The 17089-nt window shown below is 39.1% G+C and overlaps 1 protein-coding gene across 5 annotated transcripts in view; it reads right to left on the bottom strand.

Moving 5' to 3' along the window:
- The window catches only part of SATB1 (SATB homeobox 1), a 76258-nt gene that overhangs the window by 36886 nt on the left and 22283 nt on the right, over positions 1 to 17089 (bottom strand). For all 5 annotated transcript variants that reach the window (XM_068405233.1, XM_068405229.1, XM_068405230.1 and 2 more), the window contains exons 6-7: positions 10662 to 10773; positions 7551 to 8005 (exon numbers count right to left, since the gene is read on the bottom strand). In XM_068405233.1, the coding sequence (XP_068261334.1) occupies positions 7551 to 8005; positions 10662 to 10773 (567 nt within the window). The remainder of the gene's footprint in view (positions 1 to 7550; positions 8006 to 10661; positions 10774 to 17089) is intronic.

The following is a 17089-nucleotide window of genomic DNA, read 5'->3' as shown; positions in this document are numbered from 1 at the left end:
TCAGCAATGGAGCAGGCCTGGAGGTCCGGGACACCTAATTACTCCACAAGATGAAATATTTATGAACCTGTGAGTGCAACTACAACTTCAGTGTCAACAGGTTCTTGAAATCTTCCCCCTGCCAAATTCTCTTTTTAAATAAGTCAGGCATACAAAATGCTCTACTGTCTTTAAGTAACAAGGTGGTGATAAGAAAACTAACTTGTGCAGAAGCAAATATGAACTTCATTTTAGAATAAATGCTGCTGCCATGCTGGGTCAAGGAGAGGGTTGGTATGAGAGACTTTTATTGCTAGTGCAACAAGGGAACACAGATGTGATTTTAAAGAAATAACACAACCCAGTGTTTCTTTTCCTAAAGAACTGTTGTAAGTTATTTGGGATAACGGAGGGGTGAATGGAGGGAGAGAGGCAGGCAATAAAAAAGCTAAAACTAAGAGAGGCAATCCTGACTGAAGATATCCATTCCTAAGGGAGTGAAACAGACAGCTATGGCCCAAGCATCAGCCTTCTCTGTAGGGAAGTCTGATGCTCACAACACCTATGGAAGTTGTCACTTCTCTCAAAGGTCTGACCCTATCAGGCAAAAGCCCCTTACAAAGGTGCTGCTGCAAAGCCACTGCTCTCAGGCAGCTCTGCTTAGGCAGGGTCAGAGCCCACCCAGTGCGGCTCTGAGCTCTGCATTTGCCCCATCACCTCTCCATCTCTCAGGGGCGATGAGGACAGAGGTGCTAACCACTATGCTGGGGCCAATGTGGTCCTCATGGCCCTGTCTGTGCCTGCATACATAGGGAAATGGGATGGAAAACACACGCAGTCTTTCCAGTGCTAAGCATGAAAAATAATTTGGAGGAGGATTAAAAAAATAATAATCCTGCGGGATCCCTTCTTACCACTATTCTTCATCCCTCCTCTTTTCTGGTATCCAGGCAGAAACTACTCAGAAAGTAAATAAATTAATTACTGACAAAAGGGGCATTTGGGCGGAGTATAAGTTTTAAAAATTATCTTAGTGATTAATCTAATAACAAATTTACTTATTAGCAAATATTGAAACTAAATTCTTATCTACCTGTTTTTTCTACTTCTATGTACTCAAACCCACAGTTACTATTGTTTGTCAGTGGTAGGGTTACACGACCCATCCTCCAAGGGAGGCAAAAAATTATTTTGTGCCACTGAAGACAAGGCAAAGCTGTCTGCAGAGCACAGGATGTATGATGGAGGTGTAAACACATGTGATTTCTGACTGCTACTGTGCTGAAAACAAACACACCAGGATTAAAAAGAAGAAAGAAAAACTAAACTCAAGTGGACTGACCACTGGCAGGAGAGGAGACTTCTTACTAACAGCCAGCCTACTGTCAGCCACAGGAAATCTCCTTGAAAAATACTTTAGCCCATAATAGAAAATATTTGCTAGTATAAGCCTTTGCCACATAGTGGGCAGCTAAAAAAAAGCAGAAAAGGCTGTTTTTCTTGTATAACTTTTCCACCCTCAGTGAAATAAGTAAACAAAGAAAATTGTTTTTTGTATTTTTCCTGTGTTTGTCAGTATAACCATTGCTGCAGGACACCTCTTGGTGATTAGAAATGCCATTAAGTATTCACTCCCCTCTCCTTCCCCCATCACTGCCAGGACTCTTTGCATGAGCTGGGAGCAGAGCAGAGGACACAGATGCAGACAGAGGAGGATAGATGAGAGAGCGGGGAGAAGGCAAGGAGAAGGTGTTTGCTTCTAGGAGCTTTGAACCTAAAGGTCAGAATATATGAGGAAATAAAATGAAAAATAAGGTGTAGTACCAGGCGCAGGCAAAGTCTTACAATGCAGTTTACCTGCTTCAAATATTACTTCATTGCTACTGCTTCAATTTTCTGAGCACAAAACTTCAGCTAAAGATTGTTAGACAAGATGTAAAATGGGAAAATCCCAGAAACAAAACATCAGCTCTCACATTCTGCCCCATGCTGATGTGCAGAGTTTTACTGTTCGTTTTACTAGGTTTGAACTGGTTTGCCAAGATACAAGTCTTGGTGTGATCTCCTCATATTGTACCCCAGGTTGCATAAAAGCTAAATGCTTTTTGCATAGAGATTATAAACACTGCCAGGCTCAGAGTCCTCCTCTCTGTTCCTCCTTTGTATTCTTTTTGCCCTGGAAATGTATTTTCTTAAAATGTTACCAGGTCCCATTGAAAAAAAGAAAGTTTACATGTCATCACAAGTATAATCCATTACTAATTGCACAAAAATGTTCAATAAATATTATCAGGGCTTTCAAAAGCTAATTATGTATTCTTTAAAACTGGAGATAAACGAAAGTGTCTGCCAATATGAACAAAAATACTTGCCTGTCTGGCCCCCAGTTCGTCTCCTCTTTGAACATAATCACTGATTCAAATAGATTTTATCAGCCTGATAGAACTTCAAAGCTCCCAGAAGAAAAATGCAATTTGCCCAAACCTCCCCAAAACATGCAGAACGTCCCTGGACTCTATCCCTCTCCTCTGCAGGGTGCTCCCCTCCCATGTCCAGGTGGAAGATTATTCACAAGCTCCACCTCCAATCCTGGATCCCTGCCAAGTAAGTTATAAGCAGACACATTTATCTATGTTGCTTAGTAGCAAGAGGAGAGCTGTCATGATAGTGTAATAGCACCTTTTTACCTTTTATTCAATAGTGATATGGATAGTGTGCTTTTTCTTAAATTACACTACGAGGAATTATAAGAATACAGTGGCAATTTCTGTTATACTTAAGCAGACAAATTTCTCTCTACCACATAATTTACAGAACTCAAATTCAATAAAACATTACATGATGGTCCATTACTGTTATCAATTTTGAATAATCCATCTTCATTTTTCATTTTACTGGAAAATAAAGTGTGCCAAAGACAAAGTGGAAGAAAAAAAAGTGCCTGAGAAGGTGGGTTTTGTAAACTTAGATTTTGTTTTCACAGAATCACAGAGCCGTTTACTGCATCCAAGTGTTCTCTCTCGAAACAGCAATTGCCCAGAATTAACATGAGCACAGTCCTAAATACATAGAAGTCTTCACAAATGAGAAAAGGCACTATACACCAAAGAAAGGCAATGTATCCTGGCAGCTAATATTTTAACCAAGCATGGGGGTGAAGTAGAAAGGAGGGGGAGAGAAAAGGTATCTGGCAGAAACACTGAGAAGTACTCAAAAACCTTGAGATGAAAAACTGTCACTAGTGGGAAGAAGAAAAATTACAATAGTCAGAACACGGCAGAAGCAGCAAAAAGCACTCCCCCTCCTTTCGCGAAGATGGAGCCAAGAGTCACCTCCATACAGCAGCACCCAAGTTCATGCAGCGAATGTTATGGTTGAAAGTGTACGCAGAGAGAGACGGGCAGCCCCGAGTTACAGTTCCAACCTCAACCATGACTAACACAATTCCTTGCTCGCGCAGGACACACATGTCACCCTGCTGTGCACCAGGTAAGCTACGCCTACAAGTCAAATGCCAGACTTGCTTGTGGGAACCCAAGCTTTCCACTTCCTGATTCATGTTTACGTTTACAAACGCAAGACAGAAATGGTAGAGGAGTCTATTTGTTTAGGGCTCTGAAGCTGGTTCATCCGAACAAACGCAGATGCTCCACTCCAGCTCTCTCAAGAAGAACAAAACAGAGTAGAGAACCTCCCAGTTTAACTGCAAATGTGCGGGGGCAGGCTGAGCCTCTCTGCTGATGTGAGGCTGCGTCAGAGGCTGGCGCGAGGCACCGCTCTTTGGGGGGGCTGCCCCGATGCACCAGCGCTGTCACCCCGCGGCTGCTTGGTGCCACCTGGGCCAGCGAGCTGATCACAAATGCCATTTTCTGGCCAGCAAAGCGCAGCAAAATACTGAACTCGCTCTTTCAAGAGAGCGGAGGTATCTGCACAGTGCACTGACATCAGCTGGAAAAAATATGTTTATTAACTCTGTCAAATGGCAACTGAAACATAAGCAGCTCAATTTACCAAAATTACCCTAGCAAACAGAGAGACCGGTAGACACATCTGGTAGCCATGTTTGAGGTGAAACTCAGATCCGCTAGCGCAAATCCCGACTCAACAAACTTTTCCATGATGCACTACAAAGAGGTGCTAACAGGATTCAATCTGCTGCTTTGCAGCCAGTGAGCTGGAATCGCAACTGCTGAAGGACAAATAAAACTTCAGAACCCACAGCACTCTGAAGCCTTCCTAGAAGGCCCACTGTGAAATTTCTCGTGGGGAGAGGTGCTCCACCCTCCAAAACCGCTTCTGCTCCCTACAATTGTTCTATTGTGCCTGTACAGACGTTAATTTTCATTCAAGTCATCGCTATCCGGACTCCTCTTTGATTAAACTTTGCAAGGCATATTCCTGAGAACTACACATTTTTGAAACTACCATTTTGAAGTTAAGGGTAGGGGGGAAGTTATCCAAGAAGATATTAAGGACACCCTTTCAATTTTCTGAGGTGCGGCTGAAGCTTTTTTTCTGCCTTATAAATAGATGATATTTTTTTTTAAAAAAAAAAAGACATCCTAGTTTTCAGAAGTAATTTTATGAAATTTTTTCCTTTGGGTTGGGGGGAAGCAGAAATATTTCTAGTCAACGTTTTTTTCCCTGAATCAAAAATTCTTGGAAATGAGGGACAAGTGTTGAATTACCACACTAAGCTGGTAGAACCCGCTCTTCCCACCCCAAAACCCCATCAAATTCTGTATCCATATTGCAGAGCACAAGTCTGTAAAAGAAGAGGTGCCAACATCTTTGGCCAATTTAACAGAAGTCCATTTTTATTGCCAAAACATTAAGCTAAGTTACTCTTAGTTTATAGTTCACTTCCTTCCTTAACTTTTATGCTGAAAGCAAATCTCTCCCCTCATCTGAGACCGTATCTTGACATCGGGTTTTTTTTGCGCAGAACTCCTAACCGATTTCAGCAAGATCTTCTGGCTTCAGAAACTGATGGCATGATATGGTCCCTGGACACGGCTCAAATATGCTTATGACAGTTTCAAAAATGTCAGTGGTAAGCCTGAGTTAGTTTTTTATCTCAGAAAACAGCAGATGAATTTAAACAAGCATTTTCACTTGCTCTAGCCAAAAAAAAAAAAAAAAAGACAAAATATATTACATCAATATTAGAAAATAACATCTAAATATAATCAGTTATTAAAGTGCTGCCCCATTTTTAGTTAAATGTGATGTATCCATTTAACTAAGATAAATTCCAAAGTACAGCAAGCAAAACACATTTAAATGCTTTCTTACAAGAATCACAGGTATCTCTACCTGTATTTATACTTGGACATTAGCTGTTACTGTGGGTACAATTAACAATTTTCAGTTTTGCAAAGGTGAAATTTGCCTACAACAAACTCCTCTGGATTTCAGTGGGGCTTCGTTTCATATTAAAAGTACGCTGAGATATTTCTTGGGAACACTGAGGCCAATATTGCCTAGGCTCCTAGTATTTTTCCTTTGTCTTCCCTATGCCACAATACATAACAAATACTGCAAAATCTTATGTAGTTAACTGCAAATACTAATTTGACTAGCTAACACAGTTTTTAGGATATAAGGATACTACTCTGTTTTCTTTCAAGAAGATTTCATTGAAAATTGCCAACATATATTATACATAGATTTCGTATCTCTTCACAGGATTTGTTTTCAACATTCATTTTGGGGTTTCCTCCCAGTTTTGGGTCACTTTGAACACATTTTACCAAGCTGGTTAACCACAACTTCTGTGGAAGAATTAAACTTTAAACAGATATTTAATAACATTTGTAGTAAGAAAAATATATAGAAATCAGGAATCAGTATTTGCACTAAAAATCTGGTTCTACAGTTGCATTCATCACATCTCAAGAGCATCTTCTGTGTCATATAAATTTAATGTCCAGTCAGAACCAACTGTCCCCGTGTTTCAGGTAACAAATACTGTTCATGCACAAATTGTAAGAGAGCAAAAGCCGTACACAAAACTAGATGACAAAAAATGAACAAATTACTTTGGAAGGGGGAGGAAGCTGAGAGAAAATAAGCTGCTTTTAGGCAAGTCTGAGAAAGAAGTAAATATCTAATAAACCCTTTATTTTCTGAATTATTTGCTTGGCTTTTTGCCCAGGTAAGATGGCAGCTGCAAACCATGGTAACTTGATGCTACTATCATTACTTCAATACTTTATAGTATTAGTAGTTAAAATATTAAACAATGTATGAAACAGAACTCTGTGTCACTTATTTGTAAATATAACAACTGACACCACCTGAACCTAATTTACTTAAGTAATCCTTGCATGAGTTCATGTATCCCATGAAATTTGGTATGAAAGACACAGTTCTTGAAAAGCTCCTCTGCTGTTAAGAGGAAAGACACACACACACAGAACTCTACAGAGAATTCACACCATGACTCTACTTCCTTTAAGCTAAGGGAGGATGTAAAAATTTTTAAGGCAATAATAATTCAGAACAACTACAAATGACATGCTGACTCAAACCTGGTACCAGTGGACTTGAAACAGAATTTTTATTCTCTAAGCTGTGCAGGGAGAAACATCAACATTTCAAAAGAAGCCCAAATTTTTTTACTGTATTCTACAATGGACAAATACTTGTTTCTTAAGTTTAAAAATGTCGAATCCAAAGCAAATTTACCTACATCTTTTAAAAATATTCCCTTTTAAAAAAATTCCTATTTTATTTCCTGTTAAAACAGACTTCTAAAATTCTGAGATCTTATTTGCAGTGGATACACTGACATTTCTTCCATGATTTCTGCCTGATTAAATTCCATGCAACATGGCATTAAGTTAAATTCATAGAGCAGAATAAATTATAACAGGGTTAGCTTCTAAAACAGGTGTAAAAAATAACACATTTTAGTGTTACTTATCAGCTTTGCTAGGGCTATTTTTTCTGCATTGAAGAGCTGAAGTATATGTTCTGATGTGGACATTGGCAATCTCAGCAACTACTGTTTTTACAACAAAGTACAAAAATATATGAAAAGAGTAATGATCTAAAAATAAAGCTTTGATTTTTTAATCTTTTCAGAAGCCTGAAAAGATGTTATTAAAACTGTCACAGGAAATAGTAAAAATAAATGCAAACAAGAATATAAGACCATCTCAGGTACACCTGTGAAAGAGGACAGGTTGTTCAGTGCGTGCATGTGGTCAGTACGGGTATACCTTTGCAATGCAAAAGGCAATCTGTTGGGTGACTTTGTGAATGGTTCTGCATAGAGCTGTTCATGTCCTTTTCAGGGAAGATTAAGTTTAAGATATTCATAAACCACCACAACTGAAGAGGAACCAAGGTGTTTGTAACAACAGCGGGTATCCACACAAACCAATCACTGAAGATTTCTGCACTTTATCAACATGGACACTGGTCCTGCAAGGAAGCGTGGTTCCCTCACAGGAGTTAAGTGACAAGGCAGAAATGAGGAGAGAGACTTAAAAGGTGGTAATTACTAGACAGTGAGAAAGAAGGGACTCTTAGAGTTAAAAAAAATAAGAAAAAAGACGACTGACCTGAGTTCGGTTAAAAGCCACACGTGCAAATACTGCCTGTGAGATTCCTGCTCGTTTCAGTTCATCACGGACCCACTGGTAGATTTCGGAAGACACCTCTGTGTTTGTTGAGACCTGCTGTTCCAACGGCTTGTTCATGGATCTACTGACAGGAGGAGGGTGGTTCAAGTACTGTTGGTTTAAGGACTGCTGGGCTAGAAGTCTGTTCACTGCATACTGCTGGTTCAGCAACTGGGCCATTACCAGCTGCTGATTTACCAGCTGAGGGCTAATGGGAGTAGATACAAGTCCAGGGTGCAGGTTTGGAAGCGGGGTCCGAACTGATGGTTGACTACCATGAGAAAGCTGAACAGGGGATGGAGGCTGTTCGGCTGTGTTCCCTGGGACTGGCTGCTGACCGAAGCTGACATGATTGGCACCTTGCTGGGATAGTTCAGAAAGGCTATCCATCTCAACTACGGTGGAAAAGAAACATTGAAAAAGCCAACATAAGACTGAAAATCACAAACTTCAAGCTCCTTACAAGATGTGCTAATAAAAATAAACAAATATAAAATGGCGCATTCAGGTTCAAGCTTATTGTACTCTCCAGCCTAGATCAGCAGGCCCATAACATCACTGTTGTGGCTATTTGCTTCCAAAATTTACCTACAAATAATGGTGTTCTGAATATTTAAAAAAAACCCCATCCAATAAACTGCTCATCATCGTCACTGGGCCCTTGAAGGAACTAGCAGAACATCAGAGGCAAAACCACGTGCTGGAAACCACGTACGGCAAAGGAGTAACTTCCTGAGAGTTTCGCAAAGGTGCAACGCAACGAACGGCGAGCGTGAGGCTGCAGAGCGCGACCCCGCAGAGATGGATGCAGGGGACCTCGGACAAGGCAGCAAGCAACTAGAGAGGGGGCAAAGACGAGAGATGGGAAACCACTCTGTACACTGCAGAAGGTGTGAGTGAAATGGTCAGTGCATCTGCGCAAAGGGTAAGGAGGGCTGGTATGTGAAAGCACACCCTGACCAGAGAGAAAAGCCCCTGGCGACTGATTTTGTTCCTCTCGTGGCATCCCCACCATGACATCTGCAGTTCCCAGCCACTGGAAATCTGTAACAATCGAGGTGGGGTATGGACCTCCCCATGCTCTGCTAATTTCTAGATGCTGCATCAATTGTATGGGACTGCTAGGAACTAGTATAATTTATGTAAATTACACAGATGGGCTGCTTTATCTTGCAACCATGTATGCATGGGTTTTTTCAGTGACTTGCAACATGGTTGATTTTTTTTCTTATATTAACTCATCTGCCTTGACACACCCTCCTTTTTAATTAACAACGCAGTTTTTTTAAACTACATGAGTTCTTCCAGCTCGCCTCTTGTGCATTGTAAGACAATATAAAATAACTCTAGGCTGATGTAAAGGAGTCTCCTTTTTATCAATCAATGTCACTTTATCATTTTAAACAATCTCAGTTCTGGAGCTTTAGCAATGCTGGTCTGGAAATAGCTTTAAGAAAATATGTTTTATTTAAAACTCAAAACTCCAGTATCTTCACAAAATTGTTGTAGCAATTTCTTTTCTTATACTAGTAAAGCGTATTTTTTTAAAAAAGGCAGTGTCTGAGCTTTTCATAGTAATTATGATCTTCACTAACAGTCAGTCAGTGCAAGACCACCCTTTCCTCCACAGGGATGAGAGCTGGAAGAAGAAATCAGCACCTGGATTCCCACCCGCAGCCCTGCCTTCCCCTTCTGTCCTGTCATGGGCAGAAACTTAAAAAAAGAAAAAGAAAGCGGTTTGTTCTGCAGAGAGGTCTGGTGTCCACAGCCTGGATCACAGTCCCCCAGCAGAGCACCCACTGCTCCTCACCGTGTGGCTTTGGGGGCAGCACAGCCTTTCCCCCCAGCATTAGGTTACACAGGAATACACACACACAGACGTTTCCTGTGCACTGGTTTCACTGTCCCTGAATGAATGGATGGTGAACCTGTCTTGGCAGGTCACGTAAGGCAAATTTTGCAGGGCTTGCCCCATGCAGGAGCGCTGCAGCAATGGAGGTGGGAGAGGATGCTGCGGACAGGTCACCCCCCCATGCAGGTGCTCTGCTGGCTCGCACATGGACCACCTGAAACCAAGCGAAGTCTTACCACCGACTTCGGTGGTCTCAGAAGAATAGTTCAGTGTTGCACAGAAGGTACAAAGTAGATAAAGGAAAGAAGCTGCCTTTTTTCACTAGCGGAAAGTAGAGATTAACCCAAGTGGGCCATTCGCTTGGAATAGTAATTCAAGCAATTATCACAAAAGTGATGCATTGTCTTCATTACAGCCTTAAGCTACAAAAGGAAAGGAACCCATTTTGGTAGATGAATGATTTTGCTTCAAATACTGAAAGCTAAGTCAAGCTCAAAATTCAATCCAAATTGAGGTCCCATTTCTTCATTCTGTTGAAAACTACATAGACATTTTCTGACATAAAGTGTTCAAAATTACGTTAACAGGTTTAAGAAACAGTTTTAAAAAGGGACAATACAGAAAGATAAAAGGTATTACAGAATTAATATGTCCCACTGACGGATTTTTTTCTCCAGTACTTTACTTGTGCTTACTACAACAAGCAAACAATTGTCACAACAACTATTCATAAAAAAGAATTAAAATCAGGGTCCCAAAGTTAGAGAAAGATATGAATTTATAAAATCATAGCATTCTTGTCAGGAGGCAGTGATAGTTATAGAAGCCTGTTTCTTTAAAGATACATTAGCCAGAGAAAGAAAAAAACACATATATTAAAAAAAAAAAAAAATCAATCCGTCACACTTCCAGGAACAGGTTTTTTAAACAATTATTCTGGGTGGTAGAAGATCTCTAGATCCACAGAATGACAGCTTTACATCTCTAGCAATTCAAGTCAGTTTGGCTGTTTCAATAGCAAATATTTATTTAAATGAATTCCTTCACTATATATGTACTTTCTACATCTACTCATCAAAAGCATCCTAAACTTACCGTGAAGGGACCTGGCTTCTTATATGACTGTGACAGACCTCAACGTGACACATAATGGTATGTATCCACCATCACGGTAAATTTTTATTTTTTTTTTTGCTTACCCATCATATCTTTTGCCTTCTTGAAATGTTTATACCACCTTCCAAATTCCTGACATTTTGCTGCTGAGACATTTGCATAGTAAGTGCTGTTCACAATGGAAGAAATCATACTCTGTGTGAAAAGGGGAGAAGAAAAAAAAATTCTGTAATACAGAGCAGTACAAGTCAAAGCACAAATTATTTCAATTGTTGAAACCATTATATTTTTAGAGCTTGAGAACCATATTGCATTTTTAATTCTACTGTCCAGAGCCTTTTAAAAAAACTCATTAATTGAGCATAAAAACAAACCAAGGTATATTGTAAATGGGAGCAAAAAAAGCAGATGTACTAAGGGAAGAACAAAGTTATCGACCAAGAAACGTCAGGCAAGGGGATGGGCTCTGGATGGAAGATGCTAATCTTGAAAGTGCATTTTGTTTGTACTATTTCTGCTTTTGAATTTGATTGACCCTTCACACACCCACGGAAGTTTACAGGCATACAAATCCTACACTGACTCCAAAAATGCAAGCAATGCCCCAAGATACCCATGCCCATTCCCTTTGAGCCACTTATCACAGGGCAGACCCCAGAAAATCATAGGATGAATGTTTATCTGAATGACCTATTAGTAGGATAAAATAAGGGGGTTTATAGTAGAATAAAATATGTATGTAACAACCCAAAACGAACCCAGATTTGCTTTTCCTAAACAGGGTATTTTAAGCGACTCGCAGAAACACGCTTATGAAAAGCTCTTATTGTCATGTCTAATTCTGTAACTGAATATTAGCTGTAAAATAGACCAAAGGATGAAAGAGACATTTTTTTCTGAAAGGTTCTCAAGATATCAGATAGCTACAGTGAGAAATTTACCTTCTGCTCAGTTTTGACCAATTTTAAAATAGTGGAATTTACAATGCATAGAACTTTCAGTTCCAATACATTCTTTCACAAAATCAATTAAGACCAAGCCTTGCAAAATGAGATAATTATCCAACTCGAAAATTATACTCAGTATATGATGTATGAACAACAAAATTAGCAAATGTAATTTCAATAGACTGAACTTTGCCACCCTTTAGATTTCTATGTGGAAAGTAGTTACTTTTAGCTTAACTACAGGAACGATCCAGCATATTGAGAAAACAATGACAGTCAAGAAGACAAAGCCCTGATTATTATGCTTCTTCACTATTCAGCATGTAACATCTAGCTATATTTGTGCTGTCGTAAAATCGATGTACAGCATCAACCCTTTGTTACACAAACTGCAATAACCACTGGAAGAAAGAGTTTGGAGTAAAAATGCAATATATATTACTTTAAGTCTTCTTTCATAAGGTTAATTCAGCTTCTGAGTAAAAGTACCTTGATTATCGATCTTAGTGAAGTTCATTATAACCATTTTCTAACATATGACTCAGTAACAAGCTATTTGTGGAGAACTGCTAGAGTGAGGCAGTATTATTTATGCCAAACGTGGATACCCTCTACTCACCAGGCAGCTATTTTAATGTTTCTCTGAATCACCAAAATTCTTAACCATTCCTTGGTATTAATCTGGCATTTCTGAAATTAGCTAGAAGCCTTTTGTCAGTGGCATAAAAAGAGAATGAAATCTTAATAGACTACTGCAACTCTAGCCTGACTGACCTGAACCAAGCTCAGCTGAACCCAATTTCAATTTCCAATATAATCGCAGTATCATTAATGTCTAATACTTACAAAATTATTGTTTAAGCTCTTTTATAGATTAAACCATTTTAAACATGGGCACTTGATACCTAAGGCATGATTTTAACAGTCCTTTGGATCTGAATTGGTAAATCATATGAATGCACAGTTACTGTACATCCAAAACCTGCAGATCTGCACGTGCAAAATGGGGAACTGCACATGTAATGGGCCACCACCCCATATTAGCTTGTGCATATTTTGTGGATGTCATTTAGACTTCAAGGTGGTTGTCTATCATTTTACTTTGCCCCTTTCAGATGTCTTCTCCTGCCCAAATAACTTTAGTAAGTATAAAAACATGTATATTAATAATAACTTTAGTAAGTATAAACACATGTATATTAATAATAACTTTAGTAAATTACCTATTATTGATGCAGATGTTTGTCTATGACTTCCTAGTCCTCCCTGCCATGTCATTTTACAAAAGATATGCCTATGACATGGCAGTTTGTGACATCCCCTGCTTCTTCAGGAATAAATTTAATGCAGTTACTTTACTTTACAACCGAAGAGGGGACTGGTCTGTTTAAATAACGCTGCTAGGAATTTTAGCTTCTTTGACACAACGTGAATTTCAGGCTCTGATGGCTAATATTGGGATTTTACTCCAGCTCTTCAAAGTAGATAATAAAACCCCCCCCAGACATTATCAACACATTTTAAAATGAAAATTATCCTGCTTTTTCTTTGAGAACACTTCATGCAAACATTCAAGTGATATTACCTATGCTAAGAATCCTCATCAGGAGGAATCAATGATTTATTTACTAATTCACTGAAGGCAAAATTTTACAAGCCAGATAAAATATTACTACCTTGTTAACTCAGAAAATAACTTGACAACATTGAATTTCATTGTTTCTATGCTTTATTTATTATGTTATCATCAAACGTGCAGTCACATCAGTGCAGAGAGATGCACTTTGCTACAGAAATTCCTATATAATTCCTACTGCTGTAGAATTCCTGTATGTTTTAATGGCAATCTACATATACGAACGCCCACTATGCTTAGGGCCTAAAACTGAAGATTAACCCGATGAGTTAGTGGTCTTCAGAGACCCACAATCTAGACTGGATGCACGTTGAAGTTTTTCTTATTTCCCGGGTCATTACACGTGAGGAGCTCCCCAAGTCTTGGCTTATACTTATCAACAATCAAAATGAAAATGATTGTATTTAAAGCACATCGTATTCAGGTACTGCTGTACCTAGGCATTCCTTATCTGTGAGGCACAGAGGCAGATGGTTTCCATGTACAAGGATGACGAATATAAATATATCATACAAAGAGTCAAATGCATCACATTCATCACTCATAATCTGATTTCTTTTTCACATGTCGCAAAGAAAATTGATAGAACACAAAAAACTGGTCACAGATCCGCAGTCTTAACTTATCTCCCAGAAGTTTATCCCTGAAAGTAAATTGTGAGATTTCAAGATCCCAAATTTCCCTCTTTCCCCTCTCTCCATCCCTCACCTCCCCCAATCACACCACTTGCAGTCCTGTTCTGAGAATCAGATCTCATCTGAAATGGTGCCACCTTCACAGAAACCCCACTATTCTGGAATGATACCATCTGCTGCAGCCCAAGTGCTCCTTTTTTTAGCCAAATCAGTTAATTACAATTAGGATTCCAACAACTGTGTGGAGGTAGGGGTAGAATTCGTTCAGAAGTTCAGCTGAGGTTCACCAAGAGTAGTTTGAACCAAACCCCATTCTCTCAGAAAGATTAAATACCAGAGATTTGAAAACCAGACACCATCATTCCTCAAAGAAGTTGGGGAACTCCCTGGGGAAATATCTTAAATCTCAACCAGAACTCTTCTCATATGCCCATCAAATAAAACCCGATAAAACGGTAGCATCAGACACCTTTCGTATTGTGCCAGAATCTAACGCAAGGTGCATCCTGCAAGACACAGGAAGGACCCAAGTCTTTCGTGCCAGCTGGTCACTGCAGCCACCGCTGCAGGTGCTACAAGGGAGACATTTCTGAGTCATTGCCTCTACTGCTGCTCTCCAACCAGGTGAAGTATTGTTCCATCATCGCTAAAAGTATACTGTTGTCCTTTTTGCAAAACAACAAAAACAATGTTAATCAGGTTAATTCAATCATCTAAACCAAAACTGTTCATGCTTTTCTGCCAAATCAACCAACCACAGCAAAATCTGTTATCAGTGATTGCTCAGCTTCCAGTCAAAAAAGCTTTTAACCCCCACAGTCACAAAACTTCCCCTAAATAACCTTAAAATTATTTTTATATGGGCAGAATGAGGTTGTTTTCATGCCTCATGAAGGGGTAGTTGGGCTGCAGTATTCACACAGAACAAATACATGCTAACAGACTTAGCAGAGAGTAACAGGCACAGCAGCTTCCTAAAACAACTCGGCTGAATTAGATATCGGGGATTCCTTTACACATGAAACATTTCCCTCAAAAGGAGCACTGTAAAACTTATTTGAGCCTTCCAGGTTGTTTAACCAGGAAAAAAAAATATCCAAGCTTTTTTGCAATTCATTCATCGGTGTTTAAAGCTTCAAGCCTGCTCAGTGGAAGGGGCAAGGGCTGCAACAACTTATTTACACAATTATCTAAATACGATTAAACAGCTGATGGACAAATATTAAACTGGAAAATGTATAGTCATTTCAGCTTAATGTAATCCTCTTTCTGTAAACACCCAAGATGATTTTTTTTCCAACCAGAACAGTCCTGACAACTCATAAGCCTAAGGGTGAATAGCAAGAGATTGTTTTTGATAGTTATAAATATTCAAAAGACATGCAGACCATCTGCTTTCATAATACAGGTAAAGCAAGACTGAAATGGTGACTGCTGTATAAAAATGGTTCTTTTAACAAAGTCTTCCTCTCCTTGAAAACTATAAAGACAGATGTCAAAAACTGTTTACACAGGGTAATCAGGAGCGTGCAAAATGTAATATTCCTTTTACACACAGTGCTTGCTAAAGAGATTTTTTTTTCTTTTTCTTCCCATCTGTGTGTTGCAACACATTTCTACAAGTTAAAAACATTTTTTCAAACAGAGATCTCATGAATACCCAAAAACATGCTATCTGGTTTCTGAATGCTAATTAATTTCAACTAAGGAATCTGATTTTTTTTTTCTGTAGGAAGGAATGCATGCTTTTGAAATGGAGCACTTCAACAATAACAGACACTGAAAACAGAACACCTCACAAGTTTAATTTTGCACTAGTTTGACACTGGCTATTTTCACAACCGTTCTACATTCAGACCCGCATCTGCTAAATCTGGCTATAAGACAGCCAGGAACTATTCTCCCGCTTTTCAAATGAAATTTTATTTATGTTTTACTATTGATCAAGTTTTTCAGTATAAAACCTTGTAACAACATAATGGTTTTGTCAAGTGGTAAGTAGAAGATACCTCATCTTCCAAGCAGAATATGAACAGTGCTGCCCATAAACCCTACAGTCAATTTTCAGAGCTGAAACACTAATCTTGACAGTAACCTTTTAATGCATTATATTAATGGCACAGAGGCGTTAAGCACCTTTTTTATAATTCTCAATAAAATGAACATTTACTGAACAATCTGTCAAACTACTGGCTCCATTTTTTAAAGCCAAACTTTTAAGGCTCTGTTCTATTTTCTCTTCCATAAATCCCTGGACACCAGTAGGACAACGTGTTCCAAGGCTGCAACCCCAACCAGCCTTAAAAAACAAAAAAAAAAAAAAAAAAAAAAAGGCAAAGCTACAAGCCTTTGTCCCTAGACCTAGTTTGAATACTGACAAAGTTGCAGAACAGAACAGAACTTAAAAGATTTGGAGGGGGTGGGGGGGATAGATCTTTTCAGAAAGGACAGAGGAACTTTGTTTCCCTGATCCTAGCCACTATCAGTGGCTTTTGTTTGCGTAGACATTGCAAGCATCAGTTTTAATACAAGCTGAACTCTTAGGAGTGCTTATTTCTCAGGAGGCTCTACGTTAACATTTTTCAAATGAGAAGGGAACATTCAAACCCCAACCGGATAACACAGGATTATCCCCAAATCAAAAGATTTTAGCCTGCCTGAGCCTACGCCAGCCCACATACTGCAGAAACCCAACCAGGGCAAAATGTTTCGAGTGTTCTGGTATGGTAGGGAATTATCATCTGCCACCTCGAATAAAAGCAGACCAAATATATCCAGCCACTAGCTCTTTTTTGGACAAGGAATCACGAAATGGACAGTTTAATTGCATATGAAGAACGATGCTAAATTCCTTGGTCCATTACCTTGAACTATAGCAAGTAATGTAACAGAACTTGTCGTCATATGTCCTGTAAACACATAGGATAAGGGAAAAACCCACAGATGGACAGAGAAGAAAAAAAAACTTTTGTTTGTGCCTTTGGCATCGCACTTGGATGGCTATCTAACCTCCATACTGTTGCCAGGGTCAGGAGAAGTAAGGATCTGCATGGCAAATGCTGGTCATATAAGTTAAAATTGCCTAAAGGCAGATTTAAAATGACAGCACAAGCTTTTCTTCCAATACACAAGCATGCCTTTCCTCCTTTCTCCTATCCTTGTATAGCCTAAATTATCTCCTCCTCCTTTTCTGCCTTATGTTGTCTTTAAGTATTATAAATGTACATATTAATGTAAATGTAAAGCTACATTGAATATAATGAGGGAAGATATATAGGAAAAAGAACCCTAAT

This window comes from Nyctibius grandis, chromosome 7, assembly GCF_013368605.1.
Source record: "Nyctibius grandis isolate bNycGra1 chromosome 7, bNycGra1.pri, whole genome shotgun sequence".
Taxonomy (NCBI): domain Eukaryota; kingdom Metazoa; phylum Chordata; class Aves; order Nyctibiiformes; family Nyctibiidae; genus Nyctibius; species Nyctibius grandis.
The sequence above is the reverse complement of the archived record's forward strand: the minus strand, read 5'-3'. Positions and strand labels throughout refer to the sequence as shown.